Source organism: Sphaerodactylus townsendi, linkage group LG11 (assembly GCF_021028975.2).
Source record: "Sphaerodactylus townsendi isolate TG3544 linkage group LG11, MPM_Stown_v2.3, whole genome shotgun sequence".
Taxonomy (NCBI): Eukaryota; Metazoa; Chordata; class Lepidosauria; order Squamata; family Sphaerodactylidae; genus Sphaerodactylus; species Sphaerodactylus townsendi.
Window position 1 is genome coordinate 25,669,594 of NC_059435.1, and position 20,885 is coordinate 25,690,478.

The 20,885-nt window shown below is 40.5% G+C and overlaps 1 protein-coding gene across 3 annotated transcripts in view; it reads right to left on the reverse strand.

Annotated features, from left to right (window-relative positions):
• Nucleotides 1–20,885, reverse strand: part of LOC125440754 (programmed cell death 6 interacting protein) — a 32,071-nt gene that overhangs the window by 9,655 nt on the left and 1,531 nt on the right. For 2 of the 3 annotated variants that reach the window (XM_048510708.1, XM_048510710.1), the window contains exons 2-10: nucleotides 17,863–17,917; nucleotides 16,739–16,808; nucleotides 15,895–16,022; nucleotides 14,439–14,592; nucleotides 12,005–12,105; nucleotides 9,402–9,533; nucleotides 3,068–3,290; nucleotides 1,079–1,202; nucleotides 122–299 (exon numbers count right to left, since the gene is read on the reverse strand). In XM_048510708.1, the coding sequence (XP_048366665.1) occupies nucleotides 122–299; nucleotides 1,079–1,202; nucleotides 3,068–3,290; nucleotides 9,402–9,533; nucleotides 12,005–12,105; nucleotides 14,439–14,592; nucleotides 15,895–16,022; nucleotides 16,739–16,808; nucleotides 17,863–17,917 (1,165 nt within the window). The remainder of the gene's footprint in view (nucleotides 1–121; nucleotides 300–1,078; nucleotides 1,203–3,067; nucleotides 3,291–9,401; nucleotides 9,534–12,004; nucleotides 12,106–14,438; nucleotides 14,593–15,894; nucleotides 16,023–16,738; nucleotides 16,809–17,862; nucleotides 17,918–20,885) is intronic. The other variant, XM_048510709.1, reaches the window with a different exon arrangement.

A 20,885-nucleotide genomic window follows, 5' to 3' on the forward strand; every position in this document is an offset into this window, starting at 1 on the left:
CACTGTATCCTCACAAAACACACAATGTGAGGTGTGAGATGCCATCATCTCCATTTGAGTTCCCCTTTGCCTTGGCTGTGGAACAATTTGCCAAGACTTTTAACAAATATTATAACTTTACCTCATCCAAAATCTCTCTATTTCTCTGTAGCAGTTCAGGAAGATCTTTCATCAGCTGATCAATTGTCTGGACACCGCCCTGTTCAATTACAGACTTTGACTTCTGCAGAATAGACTGAGGAACACTATCTCCAGATATATCCTCAATAGCAGCTGGGAGATTGAGGGATGCCAACACTCTAAAGAAAAAAAATTAATTTGTACCAAATGGTTTGCAAAGTTATAAAATACTGAAAACTTAGATTAAGAGCTCCTTAAATAGAATAGACACTGCTGTCTTTATTAGCATCATCTAGGACCTGCTATGACGAGAGGAAGGTTTGGTGCCCTGAAGCGTCTTCCCACTGACTTGTGCCCTGAGATTTTTCTCTCCAAAATTATAACAGTCAATTATGCTTTGACTGAGCTGCCCTTTTGTGTGTCAATATGCAATGCAGAAGCATGAATGTGGTCTTTAGACCTTGTGTATACACTTTGAGATTTCCTACTTTTAAAAATTAAACTAAACACCAAGAATGGTCTTCAGTTGTTCAACCAAGGCACGTCACAGATCGGAAGATTAGCAGCTCTGTAGGGTCACCAAAATAATCTTTTCCTTTCTGTCAGAAAAAAAATAATAAACTGGCACCAGAGGCTTGTAAGTTTTAAACAAAGAATCAAGAGTTTTTATTTACAAGAAATTTTACCAGATGTTTTTCTTGCAAATGATAAAATTGAAATTATATACAAGAAGCTGGTTTCTGAGAGGTTACTATTTTACAAGTTGTTTCAGTATCTTTTTACAGCTTTCACAAAGGTATCTTTAGTGCTTTCAAGTTATTACAGTCACTTAAATTCTCCACAAACTAAGGACCCACCATGATATGAATTCAGTTTTCTGTCTGGCTCGCTAGGTAACGTGCTTAAAAATCCCTTAATTTCTACCCTCAAGTAAGTACAATCTACACAGTCCACTCACCCATTTGCCAGATTGGTGGCCTCTCTCATCTGGGCTATGGATCTGTTCACCAAATCTGCTTTCCTTTGGTTGTAGACGGTAAGAGCCTGCTGTACTGCCAGAGGAACCATCTTCTCAAACAAATCTGTTATAAAAAAGTGATTAATCAGGACAAATAACAACCCTGCTATCTTTATATTCCTATTCTCATGTATCTTAAAATGTGCTTAAAAGATAAAAACAATTGCCATCTTCAAAGGAAAGTGTACACCTTCCCTGGCTTACCAAAAATGAATGTTCTCCACAGGAGCAGCATTTTAAACTTACCATTTCTCATTTGTTTCTCATTCCATTTTAAGATCTACCAGTTTAAATATGCATTTGTCTGAGGAGGGCTTTACTTAAGTCAAAGTCCCTACCTGAACAGTAACTTTAAGTTCATCAAATCTTATTTTGGCCACTGAGATAGGAATCAGCTATCTGGATGAAAAGTGTGGAGAACAGTCTGGACTTCTACAGTGTCACAATACTACTGTACCCCTTTTAGTCTCAAAAGGGCAAGAACCTCAGCTCTAGTTAAAGGAAATAATTTGTATTTAAAGGAAGGTCTTCCTTTTGCTCCGTCTGGAAAAACAATCCCCCCCCCCCCCCGATTTATGTGAACTCAGTAAATCTGAAGTCCAACCCACACAATGGCCCCTCCTCTGTCCAAGGGTGTATCTATGGAAAACAGAACCCTAGAGCAAGCACTGAATCCCCTTTCCACTTTCCCTCCTATGCAGCCTGGCCGGGTGTAGAGTTAAATTGTGAATGACAGCCTCTGAAGTCCAGAATAGAACCGTGAGATGGGTCTAGCTTTAAACTGCAGGATCCTCCCAAAGTCCACATGGATTTTGGACGCAGAGTCACCAGCTTAAAGCTGGACCCAACCGGGGTGGCACAGAGTTCTTGGTAGAAAGAGGGCCGAGCACCAGGGACATCCCTTTCAAGTGGCAGCCAGGGCATGTCCCCTGTTGCCCGACCCTAGATACACCTCTGCCTCTGTCACTACTCTTCTCCCTCTCCTTTCCTCAGCCCACTCCTTCCCTGAAATGCTTCCTTCACATAAATGTTCCACTCCTCCAGAATAAAATGCCTCAGCTCTTTTTTCCATATCTCTTGGAAGTTTATCTCTCCCTCTTTTACCAGGCAACCACTCACCCAGCCTCTGTGTCCAAATCATCTCTCTCTAGAGGACAATATCTCAGCCCAAGATCCAAGATGCAAGGCATAACAGACTGCAAACATTTTAATACTGACATATTTTAAATGGCTACAATAATAACAGGCTTTGAGTGGGAAGGCCCATACAGCATTCAAATATTGTGCTTGCAATCAACCAGCTATCCTAATGAGTGGGTGTACAATGGGCATACATCTGCCAAAGCCAACATGACATCCTGCTACACAGGTAGTCCAGGGATTTAGACATCCTATATCAAGACTGCAAAAGATACAGCCATGCTTTAGATATAGCAGTCCACATTTGCAGTGCTTGGGACTTCCAAGCAAGAGAGCTAACAAAACTTTGTTCATGTAAAATAATCAGATATCAGCAAGCCCATTTCACCTAAAACAAAACAGCCTAAGTTGTATTTAAACACCATTATTACTTGAGGCCGGTATGGTTCAGAAGCTTCTTACAAAGGCATCAGAATAACATACAGCAGGACATATCTTGGAATTGATGCAGCTCTGTAGTTAGACATAAGGTCAAATGTCAGTGGTCCCGCTATCACTGAACGGAATGAGCAATGGCCTGCCTCTTAGAAGCAGGTTCCCATTTGCAAGATGCAGTCATCTCCCTTACAAAGACATTGAGAGGATTAAAGACAAAAATAATTTATCTTGACTGTTAGCGGAAAAGGCAACAAATCTAAATATGCTAGCTCAAATGTTAAAATGGGATTGCAGAAGTCATATGCTAAACTTTAGACTGCACATAGATATTAAATGCAATGTGTGACTTACCAATAAATTTCTGACTCACAGGGACAACAACTGGAGTAGCTTTCACAAGGCTGGCTTTTCCAATAGGCTCGAGATCTTTAAGATCAGGAATTCTGTCATGATAGATGAAGTCATTGTCCTTCTTTGCTGCGGTGAGCGCTCGGTTGATTTTGTCCGACAAGTCTTTTACACTTATGTATTCATCATAGCGAGATGCCACAGTTTTTACTAAATCAGCAGCATGCTGGATTGAGAATAGGCAGAATGAATATAATAAACACTAAGATGTAGTAATACCAGCTGTAACACACGAACATGTGATTATTATGATATGTTTATGTAAGTTTCTGTATTTTTTTTAATGTCCTAACTAAATAAAATATGATACAAGTAAAATGCCCACTGGAGAATGTATTGTTGAAGGCTTTCACGGCCAGATTCAACTGGTTGTGGTGGGTTTTCCGGGCTGGACACAGAGTGTAACAGACGTCGCTCTGTGATACACCTCTGAAGATGCCAGCCACAGATGCAGGCGAAACATTAGGAACAAGATCCACCAGACCACGGCCACACAGCCCGGAAAACCCATCACAACTCACTAGAGAAGTTTGAAAAGCATCAACAAGGAGTTTCCTTGGAATTTACTGAATAAAATTCAGGAGTAATAGATTATATAAAAGTTACTGGCACGCAAAACTAATTTCTGCTCTATAGAATTTCTAGCAAAAATCCAGATTTTGGTACTTTAAATACCTTTTTTTGCCATCAAGTCACATCTAACCTATTGTGACCCCATGGAGTTTTAAGGCAAGAGACATTCAGCGGTGGTTGCCCATTGCCTATCTTCACGTAACACTCCTGGTATTCCTTGGAGGTCTCCCATCCAAATACTAACCAGGATCACAGCTGAGGGGGTATAACTGTCCCATAGCCACCAGGCAAGCTTCCAAGGCAGAGTGGGAATTCGAACCTGGGTTTCCCAGATCCTAGTCCAACACCTTACCCATTACACCATGCTGGCTTCCTCTCATTTATCCACTAGCATAATTAAATATCCAAAGCTGCCTGCCACATAGATGATTCCTATTCAGAACTAGGCTACATTCTGTCAAGCAAATTCTCCAATATAAAATATTTCTCTTCATGGAACCTCTGAAGATACCCACTACCTCCCAATTTTCATTATGCTGAAGGGTGAGTTGCAAATTTAAAACAAAATACTACTGCTGCTGCAGAATGTAGGCAGAAGCCACCTTTTCAGGTAGGGAAAACAGAATAGAGAGCACGAAACCAGACATACATTATACAGAATGACTGAGCACATAGAGATTTTGTACATCGTCTCTGCTGTCATGTCAACACAGAAAGGCACCTTTGAATTCATAAGCATTACAAAGGCCACTGCTACCTTGAGGCAAGAGGTTTGCTATGCCTGGCGTGGTGAGGATGAAAAGTGCAGACAGGCATGAAGAGGTTCCACTGTAACTGTCTCCCAGGCCCCTGCTCCATCAGCCTCACAATGTCCTGCCCTGATGCTACATTAAGGCAGCTTTCTGAAAGGAGGACGTAACTCGGACTTGTCTGAGTGGAATGTGCTTAACTCAGGTTTGTGCCTAGGAGATTTAAAGCCCAGACTACACTGCATGTTTGAGAGTGCTCTCACATATCCTGCCCACTTTGTGTTAATAGGATTTTTGCATATACACCCATCTATACTCTGTCTCACCAAAAGATCTCAGAAGATTTTTAAATTCATCTTCTCCACTTTCTGGACCTCACCAGTGCATCTGAATGCAAACAGTCACCTTGAATAATCCTCCAGCCGGGACATCAGCGCATGTCTATGCTACCAAACATAACACAACAAGCATATACACAAACCTGGCATTAGGAAGCACAACTGAGGCTCTGGATCCATTTTCTCACCCAACCTTTCCACTGCAGTAGATTTCCCCCCAGCTGCCCTGGCTTGAAAATCAAATTAAAAACCAGAGCCCTGCAAAGGAGCCCCACTTGAAACCTGCCTGGCTCACCTTGTTCGCTCCCATGCCAGGAAGCAACTGTAAAGCCGGCTCACACTCACCCGGCTAAAACCTCCGTGGCAAGGAAAGCTGCTTCCTAAGCTTGGGCAGTTTGTTCTGCAGATTGATGTATTCCACCACCACCACTCCATAGTTAGTCAATGCAACATTGCTCTCTTGTTGCAGGAGCCCTAGCACCCCTGGCTCACTTCTCCCTTTGCATTCTCATACTTTTTCCTCTTCGCAAGTATCACACATTGGAGACCAGGCTTGGCTGAGCTCTCCTCATACAGTGAAAAACACAAGCACTTTCCCCAGAGCCTCTACATCAATTACTCAAAGGCTAGCCTGGCTTGGCATGTGCTTAAAGTCACCGCCCACTTTATAATCACAAACACCCAATTGTTATGGCCCCTAATACACCCCCAGAACAATATTAGCAAATATATTTTACTTAAAAATATATTGGCAAAAGCCAGTTGCCAAAAGCACTCCTATGGGTGTAGGTAGCCGCATGATTACTTGACCACAAGCTAAAGGTCAAAACTACTTTAACAAAAGCTGAGTTAAGATAATGAGTTACTCCTGGCAACTTGGAGGTCTCATTTGAGTCACTAGCATGCTTGATTACCACACCTTGCTATAGAAACTGTTAAAGACAAAGGATATGGAAAGTGATCCTGCCAGCAGATACTGTATTCTTTAGTTCGCTTGGAAACACAGGTCAGCAGCAAATACTTACTGCTTTGCATTTCACCCTCCTTTTGTAATGGTTCTCCTAAAAGCCCCTTACCTTCCATCTAACTTTCAAACCTTTTTATATACTAGAACCTGAATGTATGTGCTCTTGTGCCTTACTGTATGTGTGTATTTTTGAACCAAATTTATATAATACGTTTAAACTCAATTGGACTCTTGCGCTCCTCTGTGGAATATTCTTTGCCAAAATCCCTTCCCCGTAGCTATAGTCCCAAAGATCCCCTCAGCCAACCTCTCGCTGCCAACGTGAGTTTTTATTCCCCTGTGCTACTTAAAAATCTAAATGTGTGCTGCTACACTCTTAGCAGCTGGTGGAGAATCCCTTTCCTAAATCCCCTTCCCCTGTTAAGGCCGTAACACAGTGGCGTACCTAGGCAAACTGGAGCCCTGAGCAAAACCTGAGTTTGATGCCCCCCCTCCCCCATGGGCAGCCACCCTCCCCCACCGTGACCAAACAAAGATTTTTTCCACCAGGTCGTTTCAAAGTCACCATCACGTTATAGAACATCCCCCAACTCACAAACCTGAACACAGCAGAAATATTTTTGAAAACATTTTCAAAATGCTGTCAAAATGTTTTATTACTGCTGTGAAAACATTTTATGGTGTTGTATCCAGTCCCCCAATTGGGGGAAACAGCATCAGTTTCAATGTTATTTAAACTGGGGACCCCAGATTCTCTCTTTAAGGTGGATTTAAAAGGAGAATCTGGGGTCCCCAGTTTAAACAAGCGATGCTGGAATCCACCCCCAAACAGCATTATTTTCAATGGTGTTTAAACTAGGGAGCCCAGATTCTCCTTTTAAATCCACCTTAAAAGGAAAATCTAGGGAAATGCCTGCAGTCAGGGGTGCAATTATTAAGATAGCAGCACCAAAATTTCAGAGTTTCTTCGTGAGACCTTACTGATGATACCACCCAGGTTTGGTGAAGTTTGGTTCAGGGGGTCCAAAGTTATGGACCCTCAAAGGTGTAGCCCCCATCTCCTATTACCATGTTTCCCCAAAAATAAGACAGTGTCTTATATTAATTTTTGCTCCCAAAGATGCGCTATGTCTTATTTTCAGTGGATGTCTTATATTTCTGTGTTCTGTTCATCGGGCATGCTTCCAAACAAAAACTTTGCTGCGTCTTACTTTTGGGAGATGCCTTATATTTTGCACTTCAGCAAAACTTCTACTATGTCTTATTTTCCGGGGATGTCTTATATTCAGGGAAACAGGGTAGCTCCCATTGGAAACAATGGGGGATGGGGGCACTCCCTTTGGGAGTCCATAACTTTGGACTCCCTGAACCAAACCTCACCAAACGTGGGTGATATCATCAGGACAGTCTCCCAAAAAATCCCTGAAATTGTGGTGCTGCTAGCCTAAAAACTGTGCCCTCTGCAGGCCAAAAAATGGAAAAACACTGACAATATAAAAAATCCCACAAACAAACCTGCAGTTTTTGCACCCCCCACAAGGCAGCACCCAGGCCCACTTTGCCCAATGGGAGGAATGCCTCTGCAAACACCAGTTTGGGTATACATGAGGGCAAGCCTCTGCATAACAACCACCACAATAACCTCCCAATCCCCCCATATACACTCTGCCCCAATCACCAAGCCAGGCCCGCCTGCCTCCCCACAAGTCACTGCTCATTCGCTCGCCTGCTCACAGTCCTTTGGGACTATTTTCTACAGCAGCAGCACAAACTTCCACCGCACCACTACTGACCGTACTTTTATCTTTTTGTGAGACAAAGTACAGGGACAAATACTGGAAGAATGTTTTTTGGGAGTTTTCTTGGAAATCCAAAGATCCTTCTCCACGGGTTGTCCTCATATTTTTACATTACTATGCTAGATCAGAAAGTAAAATGATGCCCTTTAAAGGGATGGTTTTAAGAAAACCCAAGGTGTATGTTCCTTTAATGGTCTTACAACTGGTAAGTTTAGAGAAGCCTATGCTGGTCTGCATCCTTCCAGTTCATCAGCTTTGTAAATGGTGACCATATGTGAGTAATGCCATTGGCCAAATTTGTTAGACTAAGTTTCACATACTTTCATAGCTTGTCTTCATCTTGGCTTGGGGGGAACAGCCTCATAAGACCATGAATAACAGTTACCGTATGTACTCGTGTATAAGCCGACTTTTTCAGCACATTCTTTATGCTAAAAAAGCCCCCCTCGGCTTATATTCGGGTCTTATACTCTAGTATATACGGTATTTATATACAACTGTACGTGCCCTAGTCTGTGCTGATCACCTCACACCAGCTATAGTTGAAGCTCTGTTTGTGTAACCCAGGGTCCATTAAGGGGAGCTAAAGAGCTCAGATTTTCCATATAAGGAAGAAACGGCTCCATTTCCTCAGACTTGTTAAGAGGCCAGAGTTCAGTTGTTATGAACTGTATTTGCATATTTCAGGGCTACCCTTGAAGGCTTGACAATAAGGAGAGAAGGCTCAGCAAAGAACAGCAAAGCTGCAAGTCCATCAACAGTGCCACAGGACACAGCTAGAGAGAACTGTAAAGGACTGAGACCCTGCTAGTCTGTTTTGCATAGCAGGCCAGAACTATTATATGTTGATTATTGTTTCTGTATTGGTTTGCCATATTTCACTGTTATACTGCACACTATTGTTTATGAAACAGAAAACAGATTTAAAGTTTCTTTTATTGTAAGTCTGGTGAATGTTAAGGGTCACAAGGTGGGATCACACTGTCAAAGACTTGAACTCCTTTTCCATTTCTGATAATATCCCTCTTAAAATCTAAGTTGGGTTACATTTGGACATATAGACAATGAGGAGGAATCCAGTTTTGAAGGATTTTAATTCTTGTGTTTTAGCTTAGTTGCTGATTGAGCTAAGGTTTTTGTACTTTTAAAGTTACTGTTGAGACCATATTGTTTTTGTTGATCCTCTTTTCTACTTACAGAGCTAATTTACTGTTTTTCTTTGAAATAAATATTCAAAAACATTTAACCTACTGATGCCTCAATTAATGTAATTTTATTGGTATCTATTTTTATTTTTGAAATTTACCAGTAGCTGCTGCATTTCCCACCCTAGGCTAAAATTAGGTGCCTCGGCTTATATTCGGGTTGGCTTATACTCGAGTGTATGCGGTAAGTCTCCCTGGCTTACTAATAAGATTGCAGTACCTTAAACCAATTATTTATGTTAGAGAACAGAATTATCCAAAATATGTTCTCTCTCGCAAACTGGAGCAAACGTGGCACCAGGGACCTATGATTACCTCAGGTATAATACAAGCTTGAAAAAGCCAAGTGGTGGGGGAGAAGGAAGAGGCTTGGAGAATTTTCAGGCATAACATGTCACTCAAATACCGCCATCTGCTAACTCACACACATGTTGGCATTAGCCATAACTGGCCTACTGTCAGATTTCCATCATGTGTCTGAAAAAAGTATTAATGCCAAACAAATGTTCCATTTCCCCCAAAAATAAAATTTACAGAAAAATATTTTTACCTGAAGCTCATAAATTTCACACAAGTACAATTGCACTAACCTCAGACATTCGTTACATTCTGCATTATTTTGGGAAAGTTAAGAATGCTAACTCACCTGCAATCTGGATATTTCTTCACCAAATTTCTTCTGTTGCTTTGCCAGTATAGACTGATGATACTCTGCATTGGCCTGCATTATGCAGTGTTTTGCAGCCAGAACAGGAAACACCTCCTGAAAATAAAAATACTGACCAGGGGAAAATCCAACCACATAAACCATCACAGACAACATGGGATGCAGGAAGAAAGGAAGAAGAACAGGAAATTAGAATCACCCAGTTAATGGTTAGTTAATGGTTAGGTAAGAAATGAGGTGTGGTGAACACTATGGGAGTTTGTGTGAACTGTTTGGAGAATGCATGAGTACTGTTCTATAATTTTTATTGGGATATTTTCATTTAGCTTAAATATTTTAATAATTCAATTCGTGATCTGTGACAACTTACTTTAACAAAGATTAAGCAAGAAAATATGCATTAGAAAGCTCAGTGAAGAAACCAGCCATTATATTTGAACAGTCATTAAGTCTAACACTACACCAAACTAAAATCAAGTTTTTAAATGCCTGCTCTTGTCCTAGCTACCAGATGCATGTGTTCAGTTTTTCTTATATACAAATTATATACAAATATACAACACAGTCAGCCTTCCAGTCAGTACTACCCTTCTCTTTTTGACACTTCAAAGTATGGAAACAATTAGAAGTGATTGTGTGGAATGGGACCTGTATGCATAAAGTGTCCCTTAAAACAACATGGGACAACTGCTCAAATAGCTAGCGATAAACTGTTTCTTAGAAAGCTTAGAAAGTTCTCTCTTGTAATAACTTCTCCAACATTCTGCCACACTCAAAATGCTTACTCTGCAAGAACTGAAACTTTTTAAAGCCTAACTGGTATATTTCTCGAACCAATCTTTGGTCTGATCTATACATGCTGCATAACAAAGTGGGATTCAGGTAGTAGAACAGAAGAGCCAGAAAACAGTGTCGCAATCTCATCCTGGGTTTGTGTGTTCCCACGTACTAGTTGCATGTTTGCCTGTGTTTTCTACCACCCTAAGATATTAAAACCAGCCTCTCCAGTAAAAAGCACCCTTTAGCAAGTACAAAGGGCACAGCTTCCAGCTACTTTAGCTCCTTATCCGCTGCTTTCCGATGTGTGTGCATCCTTAGTATTTAACAGCAGTCTACTGCACGTGGGTTGTATCTGAGTTACGGTCTGCTTTCTTGGACAGGAAAGAAGCTTTATTACTAAAGATTAAACTAGAGCACATACATGAAAAATAGCTATCATAGCTAAGGGATACAAATCTAAGGAAAATGAAAATAAAACATGATTCTACCTAAGTTACAAGACATTTACCTAAGGTGGAAGAAACACTCCAACCTTCCTACTGCTCCCCAATAGAAGAAAATGTGACCCACAAATCACAGTATCTAAGTCCCACAGGTTATAGCATCCATTGTTTCCAGACAACAGAAGATATCACCTTTTACACTTCTACTTGATTTGGTGAAAATCTCCACCCAATTCTATCACCTTGATATGCTGCATGTGTAGATGATATAAGAAGAAACAGAAAGACTCTATGCTTTCTTTACTGCACTGTATTCTGAAGACCAGGAAATGCTTAGTTACATGAAAGTCTAGTTGCACAGAGCACCATTAAGAGCTATACGCTGCAAACAGCAAAGTTTCTATAATCATAATTTCCCTGGCCAAGCATCCTATAGATGGGTCCGGGTAGCCAATTTCAACAGGAACAAGTGTAGCTGTAATACACATTTATCTTTTAAAGCCTACGCCAGTCCTACCCAACCCAGCTCACTCAGCATTTCTGCTGATCATAAAGCATATTTAAGGAAACATCAATCTCTTACCCTCTGATTAAACTGGGCAAGACGTCAGCGCTTAACAAATGCAGCAGGCTACGCAGAGGAAGGGACAATTGTTTAAACTTAAAAACATAAAGCAAACCTTGTGAAGTCAGCAAACCATCTTTATTAAAGTATCATGTGATATAACAAATTATATTCCTAGCTATATGAAATCCAATTAATTAAAAACAGAGAAACACTGTTTACAAATTTTGAATATTCCTAGCATCCAAAATGCACCCAGCCTCAATCCAATGATCCTCCAAATTACACACAAATTCACCAAGAGGGAAGAACTTTTTAAACTCCTGCTTTCACTGCCAGGATTTTAGAAAGCCTTACGATTGAACAGTGACGCTCTCATACAGCCTCCAAAGCTACCCCCAGATTAATTTCCTTGGCTGTGTGAGATGAGCTCGATTAGGAAGAATGGTAGTTTGAAAACACTTTTAGTAAGGAAGTAAGCAGACCACAGCCCTACAGAGACAGCCACCAGCATTGCATTTTAAAGCTGAATTAAATCAGAAATCGCCTCAGAAAGAGTACCTTCCATATTAAAGAAACAAGCTTGGAACAAAATTGTGTTCTTTTCTAACTGTATGGCAATTTGCAAGTATTTACTAGATTACTGTTTCCTCACTTCAAGTTTAATAATTCCTCTATCCCAACACAGCAACTATCAAAATTACAGGACACTGCAGCTGACAACAGTAAATATATAACCACGTCAAACCATAATACTTTTGTATATTTTATATGCTCTCTTTAAAATTACAAACCTTGGGTAATGTATCCTTGTACTGACATTGTTTGAAAGCGTCACCGTAATAGTCAGCAGACTGATTTGCAAGTTTAGATATGATGGCATCTTTCATTTTATCTGAAAGACAATATCAACCATTACAATTGCACACGCGTTTGTACAGCTGAAAGTCACTTTACATATGCAACACAATCAATATTTTTATACAGAGACAATCTCAAATATATACTGAATATTTTCTATCAGAGTTTGAGAAGTCCTATTACTTTTGAAAATTATGTGAAGATTGTACTTTTGGAAAGCACACTTAAACCATCAAAATCACAGAATCCATGATTTCTGGGAAGTGACTGGAACAAAATTCATAGAACCAGAGTTGAAGGGAATCACAAGAGCCATCAAGTCCAACTCCTTGCCATACAAGAATACGCAATCAAAGCTCTCCTGACAGATGGCCATCCAGTCTCTGTTTAAAAACCTCCGAAGGAGGAAACTCCACCACCCTCCAAGGGAGTATACTGCACTGTCAGACAGCCCTTACCATCAGGAAGTTCTTCCTAGCGTTTAGGTGGAATCTCTTTTCCTGTACCTTGAGCGCATTATTCCTTGTCTTTGGAGCAGCATAAAACAAGACAGCTGCATCTTCAACATGACATGACATTCCTTCAAATATTTAAACATGTCTATCATGTCACGCCTTAGTTTTCTCTTCTCCAGACTAAACATTACCCAGCTCCCTAAGCTGCTCCTCAAAGGGCATGGATTCCAGACCTTTTACCATTTTGGCCACCTCTGGACCCAATCTGCAAATATCTTCAAAGATAGTTGCAGAGGATAGGTGTGTTGGTCTGTAACCAAACAGCTAGTTTCAAGTCCAATAGCACCTTGGACAGCAACAAGGTTTTCAGGATGTAAGCTTATAATAAGATTTTGGGTGTATAAGCTTTGGAGATACTCAGAAAACCTTATTTGTCTCAAAGGTATTACAGGCCTTAAACATAGATTTTCAAAGAAAATTATATTATACTGTCAACACTTGCAATTATCATACAAATGACCTGGAGTAGGGGTGGGTAGCATGGTGGCCAAGTTTGCGGATGATACCAAATTATGTAGGGTGGTGAGAACTGCAAAGGATTGCGAAGAGCTCCAAGCGGACCTTGATAAATTAAGTGAGTGGGCTAAGAAAAGGCAAATGCAGTTCAATGTAGCAAAATGTAAAGTGATGCACATAGGGGCAAAAAATCCAAACTTCACATACACGCTACATGGGTCAGTGCTATCAGTCACAGACCAGGAAAGGGATTTGGGCATCTTAGTTGACAGTTCCAGGGGAATGTCAATTCAATGCATGGCAGCTGTGAAAAAGGCAAACTCTATGCTGGGGATAATTAGGAAAGGAATTGATAATAAAACTGCGAAAATTGTCATGCCTTTATATAAAGTAGTGGTGCGACCGCACTTGGAGTACTGTGTTCAATTCTGGTCGCCACATCTCAAAAAGGATATCGTCTATGCCAATAAAGGCTTGCTGCTGCTGCAGAAAAGGATATCGAAGAAATAGAAAAAGTGCAGAGAAGGGCAACAAAGATGATTTAGGGACTGGAGCACCTTCATTATGAGGCGAGGCTGCAGCGTTTGGGACTCTTTAGTTTGGAGAGGAGATGTCTGATGGGGAATATGATTGAAGTCTGTAAAATTATGAACGGGGTCGACAGAGATAAATTTTTCTCTCTTTCTCACAATACTAGAACCAGGAGGCATACACTGAAAATGCTGGGGGGGAGAGATTTAGGACTAATAAAAGGAAACATTTATTCACGCAACGTGTGATTGGTGTTTGGAATATGCTGCCACAGGAGGTGGTGATGGCCATTAACCTGGATAGCTTTAAAAGGGGCTTGGACATATTTGTGGAGGAGAAGTCGATCTATGGCTACCAATCTTGATCCTCCTTGATCTGAGATTGCAAATCCCTTAGCAGACCCAGTGCTCGGGAGCAGCAGCACCACTGCTTTCGCATGTGAGCTCCCAAAGGCATCTGGTGGGCCACTGCGAGTAGCAGAGTGCTGGACTAGATGGACTCTGGTCTGATCCAGCAGGCTCTTTCTTATGTTCTTACTACATTTCAACTACAAGGAAGGAAAATTTGACAGAAAAAGCCTCTTAAGCCCTAGTTTTGATCCGCAAACTTAAAATTAATATAGTCAATAGGGAAATATGTGAATGGCCACAATTCAGGCCAGGTACCTCCAAAATGTTCATAACTACTAGTCCAAACTACAGACATGCTTTGAAAAACCTATTCTGATCACTTTTCCATCTTTCTATATAACAATTTTGCAGACAAATTTCCTACTTAGAATAGACAGTGAAAAACTCTCCCAATCATAGCATTTTCTATCAAAAACTAACTTCAAAATAAGAATGTCAAGTGGCACATGACATACCTCTGGTAGCTTTTAGAAAAAAGACTTCTTGAGCTTGAGCCAGCATGATAAGACTTAGTGTGCCAACTGTATCGGGGGAGATGTCCACTGTAGGTTCTCGATTCAATGAAGAGAGGACCGTATCTTTAATGTGCTGGAAGGCTCCACTAGCAAACTTCAGAAAACAAAACAAAAGTAGTAAACACATATCTGACACCGCCATACATTTAGACTGCATCTTGTACAATCAGTAGAACAGAAAAAACTAAGCAAGACTTGAGTAACTAAAAGACTCTCTCTAGTCAAAGGCTGTATTCCTGAACCTTGAGCAATTTAAGCTGCAAATCTCGGGCAGTAACCCTGCGTACAAGTGTAATATATACATGAAACAGTATTTTTAGAGCAAAAGTTACATAGCAGTTTATCACAATCCATGGAACATGTTACATTTCTGGTGCAGATTACTATTAGACATTTTAAAACAGACTTCTTGACCATATAATACGCAAAGCACTCAGTTTCTCATTTTAATAGTACACCAAGTTAAGCACACAAACTGATTCTGAACAAAGAAGACTTTGCAAAATCATGCCTCTGTACAGACTTACACTGCAGTCCTTGGATAGACACAGGAACTAACATCTCCACAGAAGGGCAAGTGTAAGCAAGATAAAACAGCAGTGCTCATTCTACAGCAGAAGAACCAGAGTTCCTTTGTACTCTTACAGCCCAATACATGTGTGTTGAGGGGGGCAAACACAGTTGTGAAGGCGGTGGGGCCCGACCCCCCCGTAGATTTGCCCTCCCCATAAGGTCATAAGAGTGCATAGGCACTAGCCTCAGATACTAGGATCCTTTGAAAAGATTAGGACAGCAGTCATTATCTGATTAGACCCTTTAGACCAGGGGTAGGGAACCTGCGGCTCTCCAGATGTTCAGGAACTACAATTCCCATCAGCCTCTATCAGCATGGCCAATTGGCCATGCTGGTAGGGGCTGATGGGAATTGTAGTTCCTGAACATCTGGAGAGCCGCAGGTTCCCTACCCCTGCTTTAGACGTAACTGTATTTTAAAAAAGCAATACAGCATGGGGAAGAATATAAAGTAGGATGTAACAGATCTCTCTTGTGCATCCTCAAAAGAAGGCTGTGCCTTTTGTTGTAATTATACTGACTTGGACACAGGGACCTAACTGCAAGTAGGATTTCAGCATAAAAATGCTAAGGATTGCACAGCTTAGTGCCCTAACTGTGCAACAGATACAAAGGCCAGCCAGTGAATACGTGGCAGGCTACAACTCAAATCCAGGGCTCCGATTAACAAACACACTATCCACTGCAACTTCATTTCCCTAGCTTGATACGGATTATCCCAAGATATCTCCTAGAGCTGAAGAAGCTTTACTGGCCTGAAAGCTTAAGACATGGATCTAATGCCTGTTTTAAAAATGTAACAGGCACAAAGAGAAAAAAGTACCTGGTAATGTTTAGCAGCAGCTTTCAGTCCTTCATCACTGTCAAGGTTCTGTTCTGATGCAATCTGGCTGGCTAAAGCTGCACAATTGAACAGCACACATGTCTTCTCATAGCCCAAACTTGCCAAAGCTGAAACAAAGAATGAACACAAAATAGACATATCTACAAAATATGTAGCGGAATGAAAACTACTATCAGAAATTGACAAATTAATGTGTTCAAATGACAGCACAAACTCATATAATGCACAATCATTTTTATGCAACATCTCTGGGAAACCTTACCTAAACTGTGCTTTGAACACACTAAGACCCACACTTTCTTATTCACATGAACATCATCAGAAAACTTAACTGATGTACGGCAAATCTGTTAGAAAATCAAGTCTGAAGTTACTTATTTCTTGCAGGGATTAGCAGTAGTTGTGAGTACGCTCCATTAAAATCCGTGGAATGATTTCCAATATCAGGCTGCTCACATTGGGTAGATAACTGAGTTCAACACAAATGATCACCTGGAAAATCATTAACCAAGAATCTGCATCTAACAATATTTCATGTATAAAACTAATTTTAATTCTTCATTATTTTATGCATGCAAAACAAAGGTAAATGGGCAGCGCTTTGATAATGCTGAACAAGATTCAGAATGTTGACACTGCTCTCTGTATTGCATCAAAAAGGGAGAAATTTTCACTTTGTTCTCAGCCACCCTAACTTTTTATTTTCTTTCAAATGTGATTTTTAAAAAATCTGTATAAGTTTGGAAGCTGTTTACATTTCACTTGGCTTTTCAGCTGCGCATTGCTATGAGGTAGACTCTTACTCACACAAAAAGTTACTTACCAAGTTTGACTGATCCACCAAACAATGATCCTTTGTCAAAAGCATCTTTCCAGGTAAAGGTTACACATACCTGAAAGTATGAGAAAAGATTTTTTTTGAAAGCATTTACATGCATCTTAATAAAATAAATATTTCAAATTCAGACCTAAATTTACAATGTTAAGCCAATAAAGATTAAGCGTTACTATGGATAGCAATGTTTCTCTTTCTTCCTTTAACGGTTTGACAAAGAAGATATATTAGAAACATTATACTCCTATCAGCACAAGTGCATCTGGGTTCACAACTTTCTGTACACACAACCCAGCCAAACATTTTGTTATGGGCCTGAGGACTTCTGCTTGCACAGTATAATTTCTACAACTCCCACCTCTCATGGCAGCCCAAAATGCCCCTTGAAATCCTGCAAAGAGGAAGAAGAAGAGGAGGAGGAGGAGTTTGGATTTATATCCCCCCTTTTTCTCCTGTAGGAGACTCAAAGGGGCTTACAATTTCCTTGCCCTTCCCCCCTCACAACAAAAACCCTGTGAGGTGGGTGGGGCTGAGAGAGCTCCGAAAAGCTGTGACTAGCCCAAGGTCACCCAGCTGGCGTGTGTGGGAGTGCACAGGCTAATCTGAATTCCCCAGATAAGCCTCCACAGATCAAGCAGCAGAGCATGGAATCAAACCCGGTCCTTCCAGATTAGAACGCACCTGCTCTTAACCACTACGCCACTGTTGAGAGAGGGATTTCCCAGGATCAGGATTTCAGGCTGCCATGGGAAGGGAAGATATTACACTTCACAAGGGGAAGGACCATGGCAACATTAGTAGAGATCAAAACCAAAGGTGTGTCCCACTAATTTAAGAGCAAGCTTAACCTTTCCATAGGACTCCAGTGTTTAACACTGACTAGACTGTGTCAACCCAAGGCTGATTTTTGAACTATCAAATGATTGCTATAGCTCTTAGGTAAAGCTTCAACAAACAGCATAAGATTTCATATTCTCACACATACACCGAAGGGAATAAAAAAGCATGAATCAAGCTGTTAAGTTGACTCAAATGGCTTTAACCTCCAATTCATGTATTGGGCGCTCTGTGTGTACATAAAAAGGCAACGTGAAAAAGATTTCATGCATTACCTGATTTTCAGAAAATGGAAATTTTGGCTCTACAGAACATAGCTGATCATAGTATCTGAAATCAAGAAACAAAGAAAAGATTCAAGTGTGTACAAGCTTAACAATAATAACGCCATTCATGGATAACAGTAAGACAACCTTCCCTGACATTAGATGCTGTGAATCATTTGAGAGCACAACTGAAAAAGTGGCACAGCTTTCAGTGGCTTATTTACACACAAAATAAAAAATGCAAGCGAACAATTCAGAGCAATCCAACTAGGCTTAATGGAAGAAGTGCATCTGCTATAGATGCGAAGGTTGCCTTGCACAGGTTGTCAAAGGCAAAGTGTTCTTGACCAGAAGCAAAGGGGTGAGTCAACGTTTCAATGGAGAACCTTTGCAAACAGAAAACGAAAGCAACTGCAGTTCAACACACATTTTCAGGATTGAGGTCTGGCACATTTGGGCTCAAGTTTCCAAAAGAACACCATCCCTGAGTGCAAACAAAAAACAGATGAACCTGGGATAGCTATCTATTCATTAAGATGTGCTGCAGTGTACTCCTTCGGGTACTTTATAACTTATAGACAAGTCATGACGGCCACCCGCACAGCCATGGATACAAGACTTAGGGCATCACTGCTTCAATTGCAAAAAAGAACTTGTGTAATGAAATCTTATTTACTTAAGATAGCCCTCTCCTAAAACAGAAGACCAGCTACCCAAAGTTCTGGAAAGATGCAAAGCTCTTCGTATATATTACCAGATATATCACAAACACGCATCTCTGCACATCAACTTGACATTAGCAACTGCACCATACACTCCCCATACCCAACCTGAGAATCTTTTCCCCATAACACTTGTGGATCTCTCTAGTTCAGCTTTAAACCCAAAAGAACTGTAAGTAGAAACATCTATGAATTCATGATGGCCTTTAAATCTTTGTTCCTCAGTTGCTTTCACACCTAGGTGTCAGCTGTTCAGCCCAATGTAGGACTCACTCATAGAAAATGAATTTTATCTCATTCAAATCAATAACATCTTTTATAGGTTACAAAATTCAACCACCAAATGGTTTTCTGTATCTGTTACATTTTAGAAATAAAACTTAAACTCCTTCAAAGAGATCAGATAATTGATGTTGCTTTATTCTTTGACACTTTATTCTTTGACACTAATGGATCAAACTTACTTTGTTCACAGAAACAGTTCATGGGCAGCAATCACGTATTTGAATGATAACACCTTATTAAGCTTTGTGGATACCATGGTATCTTTGCCACAATCTAGCTTTGTTTTATAATGGAATTTTCATTAAATTACATATTTCATGTAATTTAAGTACAAATAATCTTGTTCAACATTTGGACGGGGTTTCTGAAATGGGAAAACCCACAAAAACAGTAAACACGGGAGGGTGTCATCTATGGATTAACAAAACTCAAAACTGAAGATGTCTGATGTGGCTAACCCAGTCTACTTGGAGCATGCCAGGTCATGTGTACTCAGCAGTGACTTCAAACAGGCCTACTCCCAACTATGCATAAGACAGCAGTCAGTTTTTCAAAAGCAAAGCAAGATCTGCACTTTGAAGGTAGAGCATCTAAGGATTTGCATCTGCCCAAAACGAAAGCATGCAACCTCCCAAGCCACTCTGTCCTAGTATGCATTTTCTCTGCTAAATAGAGTGGAATGTACTTCTCCCATTTCTGATTGCCAGAGAAGATTTGAATGTGCTCACACTTGAAAAGTAATGCAAGAAACATGCCTAAATGACGTAACTTTAGCTCTTTTCAACTTAAAGAACGGCAAACATATACTATACTGTAAGAACTGCAAATATATATTATTTCAACCGCTGTACACTAACAGTATTTCACAGCTCTGTAAACAAGTAATTGCTCAACTTAGTCACAGCTTATAACCACACAGTCTGCTTTCTAGCCCACGTATGTCATTTTTATTAAAGCAGGCAAGGCTGCAACCCCCACCAAAAGCACACACTGTGACAAACCCAGGTTTTTGATATACACCGTACTTATTGGGTCCTTTAATAGTTCTCCTAAGCAATTTGCCTAGAAGGAATTGTTACTTACATGGGCATACAAGCAGATGATACTAAACAGAATTTATCCCCGCCATCCTAAAAATTACTATGAATACTAAGATTTTTATATAGCATAATTATCAGATCCCCACTGTCTTATCAGCCGAACTACCAACTTATCAGCAACTACATATTTGCATGTGTGCAAATGCAAGCAAAAGGGGCATCATTCTATATGTATGATGAATGCTTATGTCTCCTACAAGCAAGAGTCAATTGCTACAGCAGGAGTAACGATATTTAGGAAGCAGAACTCAGAGAACAGGTTCTACATATTTCATCTGTAAAAAAAACCACACTGGATGGACCATGGAGAGAAACAACACTTATTTTAAAAAGTGTGTACAAATCTGGCAACAGATTGTAATTGTAGTATCGAGCTGGTCAGGTTTTCAAATCTAATGGAGGATTCTCTATATTCAACATAGGTAAGGATGCCAGGTATCTGTGGATATCTGTGGGAACTTTGGGGTGGGGTAATGGACAAACATAACATTAGCATGTCAGCCAGCACTCTGGAAACTCTGTGGTATTACCAGTTTCCAGAGCGTCAGCTGGCACATTCTTGTAATTTCCACACCCCATGTTTGTCCCACTGGCCAGAAAGCAAAAGTTGGTGGCAGCAGGTGAATGCCTACCTGAACAGGACAAATGGGATCTCTAACCACAAGCTAAGTAGGATGATTTCAGCTCTTATGTAAAATCGCTGCATAGAAAAACTGGCTTGCCTACTTGTCAAGGCATATGACTATCTGGAAAGCTTCAGCAACTCTACACACATTATCAATCAGTTCACATTTTGTACTTCGTAAGAGAAACTACACCAGGCTCCTCAGGTTAATAGCACAAGAATGTGAAAATCATGTGACAAAATGTTGGAGTAGGAAACTTGGAGTGAAGTTCAAGTAAGAAACCCACTGGTTTACTTCAA